The sequence below is a fragment of the Grammomys surdaster genome, unplaced genomic scaffold, assembly GCF_004785775.1.
Source record: "Grammomys surdaster isolate TR1022 unplaced genomic scaffold, NIH_TR_1.0 170, whole genome shotgun sequence".
Lineage (NCBI taxonomy): Eukaryota > Metazoa > Chordata > Mammalia > Rodentia > Muridae > Grammomys > Grammomys surdaster.
This window is the reverse complement of record NW_021604618.1, coordinates 19,533,634-19,550,727: the sequence shown is the minus strand read 5'-3', so window position 1 is coordinate 19,550,727 and position 17,094 is coordinate 19,533,634. Positions and strand designations below refer to the sequence as shown.

Genomic DNA, 17,094 nt, shown 5'->3' with positions numbered 1-17,094 from the left:
AAAGATCTTTAACCATCAGTAGTGACAAATACTAATTCAGAAAGTTCTACTTAGTGCCTAAAGGAAAAAGATTGCAAGAAGAACTTTAAAAGACTCTAGAAATGGTAAATTTAATGGTATTATTTATGGATGTGTAAAAAGGATTGAATAAATATATTTGTATGGCTTAAAGATAAAACCATTTACAGTTCTCAAAGAATGAGGAAAAACACACTTTACAAGAAAGTAATAGCTAATGAGGACAACTACAGCCAGAAAGATCTAAATCTCTATGTACAGTTCTAATATAAGAAAGTATGTCTGCCTAAAAATCTACCAACCGAGAGTTAAGCAGGAAGCTATTGAAACTGAACTTAGTTCCTGCAAATTCCTATGCTACAGCCCCAATCTTCACCATGTCTTTCTTTGAAGACGGGGTCTATGAAAAAGTGGCAAATGTCAAATGAGGTGGTACAGACAGAGTCTAAATTCTTGTGAAGCAAGTGCCCTTGTGCTGAACGAGATAGCAGCACTCTTCTCTCTAGTCCAGAGGACTGGGTAGATAAAGTCTGCCATCTAGGAGGTGCCCTCATCAAAAACATAGCAGGCAACACCCTTGACCTCTTACTCTGTGACATCCAGAACTACAAAGCATACATTTTTTTGTTGTTGAACCCATCCAGCAATAATGTATTATGGCAGCATGAGCAGGAAACTTAGCACATAGAAAGACTCTAACCATAAATGATTAAATACAGACAGGAATGATATTAATTAACCAGCCAACTAAAAGTATAGATGGTCAGATTATTTTTAGCATCTAATAAAAGTAGTAGAGAAAGCTAGTATGCATCACCAATAGTTTCAGTTGGAGGTTAGACTTCAATTCAGTAGTTAGAAGGCTATAAACATGTAATAGCCTGGACAGAAGTGTCGCTCAGTGGTAAAATTTTTGCCTGATGAATATAAAGGTCTCGAATTCAATCCTTAGCACCACGAAAGTGAAAGAAGAAACAGCCTACAGTTCAAAGGTGAACACAACAGAACAGGAGACCTAGTAGGAAACACCATCATTGGGCACTATCGAGAAAGATGACATCAACATTAATTGATAAGTGTGACATACCATTATCAGTATAAATCAGTGCAGTATTAATAGACTCCATTTAGTAATGATTCTAAATGTTCTAATGAACAAAGTGATGGCCATCATTTAAAACACATAACTCAATCTTAAGAAATGTGAAGCATGGGCTCAAAAAAGGTCAAAGTAGGGAAACTGAAGCTGTCTGACTGCTGTCAGAGTAATTGGTAACTCGCTATCCTAACTTTCAAGAACCAGGTACCACAGGACTGCAGAAGACAGCAAACAGTAATGGTAAATGGCAGGGTTTTTTCCTCTTCAAGGAAAATCAGCTGTGTTAAGGAATTAACTGCTGTAAAACTACTGCTGAAACTAAGTGACAAAGCTTACTCAGAAAGATACTAAAAGCATAATTTATTTCTGTATCTGTGGCTAAACCCTGAAATGCACAGGTAACTGAAGACTGGTTGGACACTGCTGGCATTTGTCCCAATTCCAATTATTCACAGCAAAGCTGATTTTCTCCACATACTCTGTCTCACCCAATCCTATTTTTGGTTTGTGGCAACAGAATGGAGATCTGTTCTCTACCATTATCTGGGAACATGTAAGCGTCTATTTACAGTCTCCTTTCTACCATATATTTTAAAATTAAACTTTTAAAGATTTATTTTATGTGCCTGAGTGTTTGTCTGCATGTACATATGTCTATGTACTTTGTGTATGCCTGGTGTACAAGTAGGTCAGAAAAAGGGTACCAGATCCCCCAGAACTGGAATTACAGATGGCTGAGAGCTACCATGTAGGTTCTAAGAATTGAACCTGTGTCTTCTGAAAGAGTAGCCAGTGCTCTTAACTCTAGGGTTATTAGTTCCATGTTGGTAGGAGTAGCCATCTTCTGAAGTCATATTGTTTTAGCTGATCCAAGAGTACGCAAGCAACAACATGAAGGTACCTGATGGCCTACCTTGAGAAAACAGTTAGATGAAGACAAAGATGGTGAGGCTCAGACCATTTTTTTGTGTTGACATAAGAAAGACTTTCTGTATAAAAAATTATTGGTAAAAACTAAAGGATTATTAGCTCCAAGCATTAGAAAGTTTACAATGGTAAACAATACAGATGCTGAAAAGAACAGAATAAAACTGTGTAATGAGAAAACTGAGATGGCTATGGCAACATAAAGAGATACAGAGGAAGAAGACAAAGGCAAAGGAAGGACACGAACAAGTGGAGACCAGAGCGAATCCCTAGGTCAATGACTAGAGTAACAAATATTTTGATCCCACTTACCAAATCCAAAAAAGTCCAAGATTTTAAATAGTATACTCCCAAAACTAATAGCATAAATGCACCATACTTTAAGAATGCTCAAGCTTTGGGAACCTAAATATACAAACTAAAATATAAGTTGTTTTCACACAAATGTTACCCAATCTTCTCAGTCAAGCTGTCACTGGCTACTCTGAGCATTACCCAACTTCCTTATAAACAACACTCCCTATGCCATTTCTTCCAACACTACCTAGCATGGTGCCTGTTTTAATATCTACTTATATTTCATTAGACTGTATATACCCTGAGAACTGAGATTTTGCACAAACAGCTGCTGACAAATTATGAGTTACATGGTTGAAAGAAGACTTAGCTCTAAAAACTCAATATTAAAACAAGTAACATTATACAGACTCAACAACAGATTATATTTAGGAATTTGTATGTATGTATAAATACATATCTACATAGGAGAGCAATTGATGAAAAACGAGGCTATGAATTAGGAGAAAGGTACATAGGAGGGTTTGGAGGGAGAAAAAGGAAGAAAGAAATGTAATTCAAATTAAACAAAAATTCAAAAGTAAACAAAAATATTCTAACATTAAAAAATATAGGTATTAAAAGAACATGTTATAAGTTGCTTTTACAGTGAGGTAAATTTTCATTTTATTTCCTAGTGCAGAATGGATAAGAAATAATTTACAAGACAGAAAAATTAAAAGGGAACCAAGGCTGATAAATGTTAATAAAAATACTAAACACAGGAATTTAGTGAGCTTAGGTGAAAAATTAGAGGCAAAGTAATTGAATAGGCATGAAATTTAAGTGCAAAGGAGGAATGACAGGAAACTGTAGAGTCCCAGGAGGAACCAACAGTCCTGACTAACAACCAAATCCAGAAAGAAATCAGTTGGAAAGAAGACCACAATGGCAAGACAACAAAGAGCCCTCAGGAAGACTGAGAAGGCCCAAAGGTGGAAGGGCTGCTTTGGGGAGCAACTGTGAAGCTCAGAGCTGAGTGTGAAGGCAGAGGCTGTCATTTGCAAGGTGCAGCATCAGCAGAGGGTCTCCTGTATGTGAGCGGCATACAGAAACAGCCACACCACCTCTACTCCTACTCCTCCGCACTTCCTTAATATGATACTGAGTGTCTTTCAGGAGGCAGGACTGCTAAGAAGGCCAAACTCTAAGTAAAAGCTAGTGAAGTCATTTAAAAGTTCTTAGTAGACAGGACTGCCATTTGACAGTGGAATAATTCAGATGTGTCAAGGGAAAGCTCAGTAGAAAATTCCTGTTCTGTACTTCTACCAAGTTCAACCTACAGAAGACACTTTCCCTGGTGCTTTAAGATTTCCCTAATACAGAAAGGGATTGAGTGTCATTTTAATCAAAGCTATTGGCATTGTTAATTATTTTGTCTTTTTTTTAAAGATTTATTATTATTTTTTTATTTATGAGTACACTGTAGCTGTCTTCAGACACACCAGAAGAGGGTATCAAATCTCATTACAGATGGTTGTGAGCTACCATGTGGTTGCTGGGATTTGAATTCAGGACCTCTGGAAGAGCAGTCAGTGCTCTTAACCGCTGAGCCATCTCTCCAGCCCAATTATTTTGTCTTTATCCCAGGAAATAATCTAATTTTGTCTTGGTCTCCAATACGTAGCAAAAAGCTTTACTTTAAAAATACTGGTTTTTTTTTAGAACAGAGTATTTTAATGAAACTTCTGTTTTTATAAATTTTATTTATTCACAATCTAATTACTTATTAATTCTAAAAATAACTTCTTGATCTCCTTGGCAAGTTCCTACAAAGGAAATGTCTTTCCCTTTTTTCATTTCAAATTCTTTGCCAACCAATATTTATATTGGTAGCTATTTTATATTTGCCTGTTCTTGTTTTCAAAGCACCTTAAACAATTTCCTGTTTCAGGGAGATCTTTATATCTTCCTCTTGCTACTGTGTAATCTTTGAGTAGCTTAACAAGTAATTACAAATCAAAGGCTGGAAAAGTCTTCTGTCAAAGCAATGTTCGGCTCACCATGGGAAAAAACAAAAAACAAACAACAAACTCCTTTCTTCAAGGGTCTTATAAACATCCTTTAGTCTCACCAGGTACGCATCTTAGTCAGCAGAGGTCTTGTGCACCTCTTCCTAGTATTTATTTTCTTAAAGGCTACAAGTTCATTCAGGAGCCTGAAGAACAAGAGCTTCACTTCTGAACTCTTAATATGCTGCCCAGAAACAGGTATAGGATAGTGTTTAGCAAATACATTAATTATCACATAGAAAATAAAATACAATGTTTATTTACTAGGAAAATCTTTAAAAGAAAGCAATTATTAATTTGGGAAGAACTTTAAGGATTTCCAGATTTGTAGTCTGAAAACCTTGAGAAAACAAAACCAGAACCCAGGGTGGGGAAAAAAAGACTAGAATAAAACCAATCACCAAAACAAGTCACAGAAAGACACTGCCATCCTTAAAGGACTATTATCTCTTGATTTCAATGCTCCTGTCTCCTTTGACTTGAGACTGCATACTTTGCTACTTTCAAGTTATACATCTATGAGTTACTGCCTACATCTTTGTCCCTAAGCCTCCATAAACGAAAATGCTTCATTACAGCTAATCTATGGAACAAGCACAACCACCTTCCAACTGGAAGTCAAGTCTCCTTGAGGTTACGTCTGATCTGCTTATTACCTTGCAGCCAGTGGTTAGGTGAAACAATATATGCTTCGATTCCTGGTCAGTACTACTAGCAGAAAAACCTATCTTTCCACTAACCATTACAGATGGTCCTCTGTTCCAGGAGTAGGTTCTGTGTGTGTGTATGTGCTTTCCCTCTCTCCTCATTCTCTCTCATTTCCTATCAGTGAAAATAAGATTGTTGTTTTGAATCCCAGGTTCACTTTCTATAGTTGTATGGTAAAGCCACATACTGAACACTCACATGAGGTACCTCAAACCAGCATAGCTTCAAATGATGCTGTTTGGGTTCCACGATTAACATTAAAATAGTTTTACTAGCAAACATTTCTCCAATTTTTATTCCACATGAATAGTTTTTAAAAAATATTTATTACTAAAGTTTTCACAAGAAACACCTACAGCTTATTTTTCAACAAAGCTGGTTATCAAATGAGAAACGTTATCCTCTGAGACTGCTTATAGTAACAGCACGGTGGCTACTTAATGTCTCCACACTTCAAAAAGCATTAAACGTGCAGATAGCATTCTGTGTGTGTACAGAACCACCTTTTACACTTCATAAGTTTATTCTATTATCCTCTGATTTCAACTGGAGTTTTCCACAAAACTGAATATATTTTAGTTAACTGTGATTCACTGTGCCATGTGTAACATTAGGAAGTAATTATAAGCCCACAAAACAATGGACTTAGGAATATTTCAAGATCACTTAGGATAATTCTAACCATGGGAGAAACTTGGTCAAAGTTTAGTTTAGCAACTTTCTATGCTATTGAAATGATCCATCAGTGAAAAACATTATGAAATCCAAATCTCAGTTGCATTCAAAATGTTCATGCATCAAAAAATTATTTAAATCTGAAATATTTCTGATAAAACTAACAGAGGCTAAATAGGCTTATGAACTCATCTACAAATAATTTAAAGGGTTTCTAGTTATTTTAAAGGAACTTAGGAATTTTCAACACTATTTCTATGTATACACTATTTCATTGATAAAGGAATGACATTAATGTTACTCAACTTTAAATACTTGACTTTTGGGCTCTCAGATAAAATGAGAATAAGCCTTCCACACTAATTAAAAATGATAACTAACATCAAGCACTAGACTGCCATTTAAAATACTTTTATATAAAAAAATAAACAAAGGTAGAAAATAATTGTGTTAAGAATCAGACTGGGGGCTGGAGAGATGGCTCAGTGGTTAAGAGCACTGACTGCACTTCCAGAGGTCCTGAGTTCAAATCTCAGCAACCACATGGTGGCTCACAACCATCTGTAATGAGATCTGATGCCCTCTTCTGGTGTGTCTGAAGACAGCTACAGTGTATTCATATATAATAAATAAATCTTTAAAAAAAAAAAAAGAATCAGACTGGCCAGTAGGTAATCTTATATGGCTAAAAAGATTTATGGGGAACTAAGAGAGAACCTGAGACTCTCAAAAGTCTAAGGCAGGAATAAGCAAAGTTTCTCTGTAGAGGGCCATAAACTTAGGGCCTCTGTTGCTATTACTGTCTTGTCTTTATAGCATGAAAGCAGTAATAAATATAAATAAATGACATCAGCTAAACTCAAAATAATTTGCAAGGGGCTAAAGAGATGGCACAGCACTAAGAACCCAGGCTATTCTTCCAGAGGACCTGGAGTTTCATTCCCAGAACCCACATAGCATCTCACAACCATCTGTAACTCTAGTTCCAAGGAATCCAACACTCTCTTCTGGCTTCCTAAAGCACTAGGTATGGGTGTAGTGAACAGACAAATATGTAAGCAAAACATCTATATACATAAATACAAATTCATTTTTTTATTAAAAACTGTATTTACGGACCCTAAAATTTGATTTCACCTAACTTTATGAGTCACAAAGTTATGTTTTTTTGACTTTACCAACCCTTGTCTTTTGAGATAGGGTCTTACTGTATAGGTCAGGTCAGAGTAGCCTACAACTATGCCTTCCAGGCTTACCTCAAATTCATCATAATCCTCCTGTCTCAGATTCCTTAACAGTTGAGAACTGAGCTATGGGCATGAGCTACCATGACCAGCTTTCATCAACTTATTGAAAATGTTTAAAACAAATAACCCCCTGTACCCCCAAAAAATCATGAGCTCACAGTCTGAATAAAAACAACAGGTGGCATGCCTGAGTCTGTCCTTCAGACTAGGAGTTGCTGATCTTTGGCCTAACGAACAAGGAGAAAATGAGGAAGGGTAGAGAGCTATTTGTGAACATTCCTGAGTTAAACTCAACAGTAAAGTGGCAATCCCTTGCAATGTATGTACATTGCTATTAGACCCAGTTAGAAACAGTCACATATTGCTGTCTTTAACTAAATATAAAAGCAATTCCCAAGAAATAGTCACAGAGTCACAGGTAAAATTAATTCTCTCGTAAATAATGTACCAGTTAGAATTTTAAACAGATAATTCATTTTTTCAGAAAGTATCCTAAAATTACAGTGACAGCTATATTAATCATTACCATTTTGTCTCTGAGTCTCTCTCCACGGATAAAAAAGTCCGCACAGCCATTTTCTTCCTGATGAGGTACTCTGAAGACAGTGACGATGCTCAGTCCACTCCCTCCGAGTGGTAGCCATCCACCACTTGAGTCATCTCTGGTCATCACCACAGCTCGCACTCGTGCATAACTATTACTAAAACAGAAGCAAAGATCAGGAATTAGCTCTTCCATAAACAAAAAGAAAACCAATCTGTTGGTCTTGTTTGAGAAGCCAAAGACAACCATGTAGTTAATTACTATGTAGTAACTGCTGGGTATATTACTTACTTCCATAATACTACATAGGCAAAAAAAAGAAACAAAAACAAAAACAAACAAACAAACAGCTAACTTGAAGAGGAAACTCACAAACTACAGGTTATTCTTTATTTTGAAGGTTCAGCCCACAATAAGACTATAGGACTACTATTTCAATTCATTTTGGTAGACAGAGCATATCTGGACCACCCTGCACATGTGATCATGGATCCCATAGAAAATTTGTCACCTAGACTATGTATGTACATTTGCTTCAACATTAAAACAAGGATAAATTATTGCTATATCTATTAATTGCTTCTAAGTTCCCAAATATTCTGGAATATATTATAAACAAAACGTTGAAATAAGCATGCTTAGGCTTAGAAGCCCACATTTAAAATTTTCTTCTACCAATGAGGAGCCTATACCATTTTAATAAATAATAGAGGGATAAACATCCTGATTATTCATCAACCAAACATATCTGTGGAAACTTTTCATGTTGTCATTTTGCAAGATTCTCCTCTTAAAAGAGACTAGTTCCATTTCATAATGTTCTCCCCAAATTAGCTAAGAGTATTTACATAAAATCTAGGAAATCCACTTAATGCATTAAATGTCCTATACAACTGACATGTAAGCCTTTATTTTGAAACTTTTACTGATTATTAACAAACCCTTTCTAAGTCTGCATAATGAGTCATGCAGACTTAGAAAAATATACTGGCTACAATTTAGATCTGTGTTAATTAGGAACATCAGCTGGGGTTCCATGCAACAGTTCTTTGCTTCTAAACGTGTCTCTGTGTGCTTTAAGCTGCTGCTCCTTTACTCATATGGCACTGTGCTGATCCAAGAGCTCCTCTTTGCTTCAGTTGCTGCTTCCACTATTTTTTTTAATTTTAAAAAATTGTAAAGTATAATTTCTCCCTTTCCTTTAATCCCTTCAGTTCCTCCTGTGCAAATCTTTATTTATTTCTTACTGAAGTAACTTTATACACAGTAACATGTATCCATTTTAAATATACAGGCACCACCAAAATCTATAGATGTATACATATGCAGCTTGTTACAAGTGTTTGTGTCCCTCAAAAATGCACTGCTATCTAAACCCAAAGGTAGAGTATTTGAGTCATGAAGCAGCCTTAGAAAACAAACACTAAAAAGTTACTTCATTCCCCCCCCACCCCTAACCAATGTGATGACAGAACCAGAAGGGGGTCAGTCACCTATGGCCCTGAAAGTGGACACTCAACAGACAGTTTAACCTTGCAGTTCTTATCCTCCAAAACTGTGAGAAAGAAACGTTTTTTGATAACCCGGTTATGTTTTATCTTGTTGTAGAAACCCAAACAGACTAAGGTATGTAGAACCACCATGGAAATTACAATATACCATTTCCGCTACACCAGAGAATCTCCTTTTGCCTTCTTTCTGTTTTTATTTATAACATGTACTTTGGCCCATGCTAAGACTTCATAGAAATTGAAGCAAGGGTTATTATCATTATCCCTTTTTTTTTGTTGTTTTTTACTCATTACATTGCTTTAGTCTATCAGAAGTCATTTTGCACAACGACAGGGGGACTGGAGCCATTATAAGGTCCCCTTCAATTACTGGAGGTCAGGCCTCTATCCCTGCCTTCACAAGATTAGAATCGCCACAGCCCTTCTATACTTAGAGAAGGGAGGAGAAGTCGGGGCAGCCCTGCTTACACACTGAAGACCTAAAACCAGCCATAGGCCTAAAATCAGCAATAGGCCTGTCATACATGTATACTAACACCAAGTCCTGTGTCTCTGTGAAAAAACATTGAAACAGATGGCTATAAGCCATTGTAAACAGGCAGCTTTTGTGGAAATTTACCAGCCCGAGTAGTCATAGACCTTGTAAACTGGTAGCCTTGGCAGACAATACCAACTTAGTTAAGAACAAGTGAGTCATATTTAGAGTCATAGTGACCTGTCCCCTGAACCTTCACCCAGCCGATACCCAGTTCTGAAAGATATCTGTACTCCCCCTGAACACCCACATTCCAGTGTCATCCCCTTCCCCACATCCTGCCTTTCTGTGTTTATAACCCCTGTGTGAATAAATTGCGATTTGAGAAAAAAATAATTTTTTTTAAAAAAAGAAGTTCATTTTGTAGATTTTACTAAATAGCCTCCTAGCTGAATCAGTATTGACTTCTTACACTATGAGGAACTTTGATCATTCCAGTTTGTAAGCTATGATGGAGCTCTTATACAGCTCTTCTCTTCTTTAATTCCTGTTTTTGAGAGGGTCTAAGGTAACCAGGCTAGCCTAGAACTCACTATGGAGTTGACAGGAAGCTATACAAGCAATGCTTTCATTTCTCTTAATTACCTAGAAATAAAATTATTAGGTCACAAGACAGCTGCATGTTTAACCATGTACAAAGTTAATTTGCTTTCCAAAGTAGAAATTATATACCTCATCAAAAATGACAGCTTTATATATTCCACATCCCTACTAATGTCAGGTGTTTTCAATATTTCAAATCTTACTGTACTGTTTACATTGTGGTGCCATTTATCAACTATTCTTATTTTAATTGTTTCTTTGAAGATTAATGAAAGCTAGCATAATTTCATTTAGCCATTTGCTTATCTTCTTTTTAAGTCTTTCCATCTCTCCCCCTTTCTTTTTTCAAAGACTGGGTCTCATTCTTTAGCCCTGGCTAGCCCATGTGTTATGTAAAGCTGGTCTCAAAGTCACAGAGATCCACCTGTCTCTGCCTCCTGAGTACTGGGATTTTAAAAGTATGTGCCACCATGCCTAGCTTGCCCATTTAAAAAAATATATTGTCTTTTTTTATTTTCAGAAGTTCTTTATATATTCTGGACATAAGTCTTTTGACAAAAAATATTATACCGCCCTGTATTGTGGTTAACAGTGAGGATTTGCTTGACTGTAATAGCACACACCTTTAACGCTAGTACTTAGGAGGCAGAGGCTGATAGAAATTTGTATGACTGAAGGCAGCCTAGTCTAGGTAACATAGCAAGTTCTATGCTAGCCAAGGCTACACAATAAGAACTTGTCAGAAGAAAGAGGAAGAAAGAGCAGGAGGAAAGAGAAGGGGAGAGAAGGAAAAGGGGGTAGAATGGGGAATGAAGAAGAAAAAGGAGGAAGAAAGGGGAGAAGAAGGAAGAGGAAGAAAAAACGGAAGAAGGAACAAGAAAAAAGTGAGGATTGTAGTTAATGTCCTTAAGTTAGATGTAGGTTTGGTCACATACTAGCTGAGACCTTTAGAAACACAGCAAAGCTTCTATGCCTCATCTTTGAAATAACAGTACCCATTTTTATTACAAGCAAACAGTGTCTCACACACAAATGCTGTATTTAAGTAGATGAGAGGAAAACATTTATTTAAAACTGAAGTTGTCATTCTGGTTATTCTAAGCAAGGCAGTGATGATTTTCTATCACTGGAGACAACATAATTCTTTATACAGAAGATCCAATGAGATTGGCTTTACAGGAGCCACTACATCTGTACTCTTTAGTACTTTCTTCTTTAGTCTTTCGACAATCCTCTCCTTAAACTTTCTCAAAATCACAGGGCTAGTTGCATTCTTAAAGGATTTTCTTTCTTTGTTTTTTAATTTAAAACCAATACAGTACCTGAACATCAGACCTCTACTCTCATTTGAACAACTGTAGAACAGTAGAATTAGCTACCACAGTGTCACACAAGGCTGAGTAATGTCTAATGTACAGAGATTTATTTCCCATAGTTCTAGAGTCTACAAAGTCCTAGATCAAGAAACAGAACACTTTTGTCCCCTGGGAGTCCAGTTCTCTGTAAGATGTTCTCTTAAACCCTGTGAACTCCAGAAAAAGGAACATTGCCCCCAAAGGCTTACATGTTAAAGGCTTGCTGTTCATCTGATGTCATTCTTAGACAAAGTGGGACTAGCAGAAGGAAGTATGTCATAGGAGCATGCCCTCAGAGAACATACTAAGGCCCTTGTTCCTTTCCCCTTTTTGCTTCCTTGCCTACTACGAGTTAAGCAGCTCTGCTAAACAAGGTGAGTTCCCTGGCATATTATTGACCCTACCACAGACCCAAAGTGTCTGAGCCAAGTGATTACCTACTGAGATCTCTGAAACTCTTAAGCCAAACTAAGACTTCTTTCCTTTAAAGCTGTTTTTCTCATGTATTTTTCACAGCAATGGGAAGATGACTAGCACAGAAGTTTACTGTTCATGTTAAAGTTCTGTATTTTATCTTGTTATTATCAGCTGATATTTATTCTGTTAACCAAGCAACTGGAAAAAGAAGTAACCAAGCACTGTGGCACAAGACGGACTCATATAGAACTGTAACTGACTGGCATTAATTTCATTTTTCTTTCTGGAACATTACTGCAGTTTTGCTTCCCTATAAGTGTAGGAAGATTACGGTTTTACTTAAGATGCTAAAGGGGGTGAAGAGATGATGTTTAGAAAGTGCACACTGCTCTTATATGACTCAAGTTGGATCCTATTACCTATTACTTCTTGGGGTCAGAGAGCTGTTTCAATGGGTAAACATGTGTGCCATCAAGCTGAATGACTGAGTTTCATCCCCAGGACCCACGTGATAGAAGATGAAAACACACTTCCCCAAGTTTTCCTCTGATCTTCACTCCCATGCACAGAACTTCCTCACCAAAAGACATACACTATTTTAAAAAGAATGCTGTAAGCTTAGTTAACTAGCAAAGAACTATTATCCTAGTGATAGGGCTTGAATATTATCTGTTAAGAATCTGCTCTTTAGACCAAAAATCCTAATGTCCCATTTGTATAACTTGGATGGTACTATGAATTCCAAAAACTGTGTTTCTTTGTACTTTTTAAAATATTATGTATACGTGCACATCAGTGAAACCTATGGGGGAGGAGGGAAGGGAGGGAGGGAGGGAGGAGAGGAGGAGGAAGAGGAGGAAGAGGAGGAAGAAGAGGAGGAGGAGGAGGAGGAGGAAGAGGAGGAGGAGGAAGAGGAGCGAGCGTGCGGGCACAGTGTCTACAGAGGCCAGAAAAAGGAATCAGATCCCCTGAAGCTGGTCCTTCGAAAGAGTAGAAAGAGCCCCTAGTCATGGAGCTCCTAGTCATCTCTTCAGCTTAACACCCCCTCTCCAAACACACTCCTGCATTGCAATGTAAAGCTCTTGAACCACAGATATATTTTCTTTTATAGAGAAAGCACACAGTTTTATCCACATAATTTTCAATTAGTGTACTTTCAACCATGGCTACACAAAACAGAATTTCTTGTTCTGCTCTGGCTTCTCTCAGGTGTTCTTAAGCATTTGTATTATCCGTCTGTAGTCTATGCTTTGTCTGAATATCCTTAACATTTGTAAAATAAATTAGTTTCCTAATTTTTCTCTCCTCTGCCTCTATCCTCTTCCATAATATACCAACTGACACACATCTTGATGCGAACTTACTAAACAGTTTGCTTAAATTTCTGGCTCCCGAGTTACAATATAACAATTTCTACTGCCTTAAAGATACTGGAGCTGTGGTCATTTGTTCCCACAGCAACAGGAAGTGAATAGAAAAGCATGAGGGAAAAATTCTTGAGGATATCAAAGTTATCTACACACATGAGAGGAAAACTACCATTTTCAACCACAAAAGATAATTAACTGCCCCTTCTCCCCACAAATTGAAAACTTCTAAAATCCCATAAGGTGTGTCCTGTACAAGAATTAGCTGTCCATCCCCCCTCTCCATGTATGCTTAACAATGATATTTTTTTACAGTATTCATTATGGCATACTTCAGACACACTTACCATTCAAAGTGTTAAGGCAAACACTGAAAAACCCAGCACATTACAACTCATTCATCGATTCAACTAACTAGTGAGCACTATTTTTAAGTCATATACATACACAAAACAGGAAAACTATGTTCCCTTTCCTGTAGAGGCTTCGAATCTCTCAGGTAAAGACATATAGCAAGTAAGATCCCCTTTATTTGGGGGAGGGCGAGACTGGATCTCACTATGTAGCCCAGGTTTCCCTCAAACTTAAGACCTTCTGCTTCAGATCCTAGGTGCTGAGATTATAGGCAAGCATCATCACATTTGGCTTAAGAATCAATAATTAAGTCTTGTGCACTATGAATAAGATTATTACTCATTACTGAGATAAGAGAATGCAAAATGAAGTAAGCATGGGAGGAGATTGATCTGTGTTATTCAGAGATCTTTCTCAGAACCTTTTTGTACTATTCTTGATGGTAGTTATCTTTTCACTTGAATACAGAATTAAGGACCAAGTACAATTAGAAAGTTTTAAGTCTAATTATTCTTCTACACTAGTAAGTTTAAAGGTAAAAGAAACATTTCCCAGGTAGTAACCATCAATCCAAAGTACCAAATGATGTTTATGTGCATGTATCTATATACACATCATGTCTGTGTGTTCTAATATGGCTTGTGTTGCTATGATAAAACACTGACCAGAAGCAACCTGCGGTATGAAAGGGCTTATATGGCTTATAGGTTATAATCTGTCATCAAGGGAAGTCAAGGTAAAACTCAAGACAGGAACGTGGAAGCAGTAACAAAGCAGAGACCATGGAAGGAAGCTGCTTCTTATACAACCCAGAACTATCTGCCCAGGGATAGTACCACCCTCAGTGAGCTTGGCCCTTTTACCTCAACTGTGCGTCAAGAAAATGCCTCACAGCATGTCCACAGGCCAATTTTATGGGGCAATTGAGTACCCTTTTCCTGGGTAACTATTTCCTATTTTTCTTCTATCAGATTCAGGGTATTTTGGCCTTATCCTGCATTTCGAGTTGAGTTTTCCGCAGGGTAATAAATATAGATCTATTTATATTCTTCACACAGCCATCCAGTTTGACCAGTACTATTTTTTGAAAATGCTGTCTTTTATCCAATTTGTATTTCTGGCTTCTTTGTTGACCAATGGAATCGAATTGTAGTCCAAGAGATTTTATTTTTTTTAACTGTTTTCACATTCTAATTTTGTAAAACTGTATTTTGCAATTTAAAAAACGTTTAAAGTTTAAGGCAGTCCCACTAGTTAGTTACAAGTGAGATAACCTTAGGCTTTCCCTATTCCATTTTCCTGGCCTCTAAAGTAAGGTAATGCCTATTACCAGTGTTGTAAGAAATAAATGAAGACATAATGTGACACGCTTAGCACTGTGTCTAATCATACACAGGTGGCTAATAAATGTTCTTATAATGATCTGATTAAATTAACTTTCTAATGTTAGTATGCATATTCTGGCAATGTCTTGCTTTGTATTCACTATGGTTTTGTGAAAGAAACCCAGGAGCCAAGGCCCATTCAAAACCTTGAGTAAAGATTATTAACCATAGTTAAGAACCAATAATCAATTTTCTAAGTCTGTCACCAATTGTTTACAGAATGGAAACATATCTAACCAAGCTAGACATCTGGAAAGTCCTCAAAGAGAAGCAGAATTTTGTTTTTTAATCTTAAAGATGAATAGGTGCTGAATTACCTTTTTAGCATGAACATTCAAAGCTCTAATTGACAATATCATCAACATGCCAAAGTACCTATTTAAAAGCTTCAACAGCTGGCAGGTGATTTCCATAATCTCAAATCTGAATAACAGTGATCTCATAATGAGATCCTATCTTCAAACCAACAGAGCCATGGAGACAGATGAGTCCACAGAATACTTGCTTACCCGAGTAAGTGTGAGGACTTAAGTCTAATGTAAAGCACCCAATGTAAAAAGCCTGGCATAATCCTAGCACTGGGAGGATCGCTATAGTTTGCTGGATAGCCAAGTGAGCTAGATCAGAGCTTCAGAGTAAGAAATTGACCCTGTCTCATAAAAAAAAGAGTGATTAAGGAAAACAACTGACATTGATCTCTGGTCTACATACCCAGCATTCTTAAGACCCTAGAATGATCCAGCATAAAGATAAAACAGCAAGGAAAAGCAGTAGGGTAAAGAGAAGCCAACATTAATGCTAGAACTAATTCGGGGTGAGATAAAAGTATTATAGAGCATGAAAAAGAGATAAATTTGATTATATTATATATTAATACATAGCAAGACATCATAAACAATAGAGGTAACAAAAACTATGCAGCAAACTGATGAGAGCAAAGCATCACAAACATACACACAAACACAAACACACAAACACACACACACACACTTTTCTACTGCTGGTATTGATATAAAACTTGCCAGCTGAGTAGTTTATATACAAATTTATACAGTTCTGTGACTTGAAAGTTCAGTTTCACTTAGCAAAAACAAAGATAATGGCAATGCTGCATTCCTTTCAAGAGGTTCTAGGAGAGAAAAAGCTCCTAGACACCATTAACATTTCTTCAGCTGACAGCCCCTTCTCCCCTCAAAGCAAGGAATACTACTTTTGTATGAATCTTCCAGAAATTAATGCTCTCTCATCACAGTTCCACGGCTGGAAAAATTCTACTTTTAGAAATCTATGGGATTCAACCGGGTCCATTTAGATAAGCTCTCCACAGCAATGCTAACTTCAGTCACATTTTCAAGGTTGCTAGCATATTCATGAGTTCCAGAGTTTAGGGTTAAGAGCCATTTGGGGACAGGAGAGAAATTGTGAATACATTATTTATTATCTTTGTCACAAATAATTCATAGAAACAAACAAACAAAGGCACTTAACTCTCAAATTCTATACAGGTATGAAATTTTCAAGAAAGAAACAGAGAGAGAGAGAGAGAGAGAGAGAGAGAGAGAGAGAGAGAGAGACAGACAGAAGAGGAAACTCCAAAAAAAGAGAAGGAAGGTAACTCAAAGGGAAGAAATGTTTATGAATAACATCCACTAGCCATCAACTAATCAAGAATCTCAGTTACAATAAAAATAATGCAAATTAGAAATGATCAAATGCTAACAATGCATTTACTAGCTCAGAAGACAGTGAAAAATATGAAAATATAAGCTAGTACAACATGTTTTAAGGTAACATAAATGTCCATCAAAATTTAAAATATGAACATTCTTTGACTCAGCAAATCTAGCTGCTCTCTTTCTTCCGTGATGTCCAAACCTACTACTCCCTACATAATGCATGTATCCTCTCTAGCAACTTGAAAGAAATGATACTTTACTACTTATAATGTCCCATGTTTCACTAACTTGCTCCAACATACCCTGATATTGCAGACTTTCTCACACTTATTTTTAGAATGTGCTCCTTCTAAAGACGATGGACATGCCTCATGAGACTCTGCTG

General features: G+C 36.9%; 1 protein-coding gene across 1 annotated transcript in view; it reads right to left on the bottom strand.

Moving 5' to 3' along the window:
* Positions 1-17,094, bottom strand: part of Spred1 (sprouty related EVH1 domain containing 1) — a 69,885-nt gene that overhangs the window by 23,122 nt on the left and 29,669 nt on the right. The window contains exon 2 of the mRNA XM_028766909.1: positions 7,549-7,723. Within this exon, the coding sequence (XP_028622742.1) occupies positions 7,549-7,723 (175 nt within the window). The remainder of the gene's footprint in view (positions 1-7,548; positions 7,724-17,094) is intronic.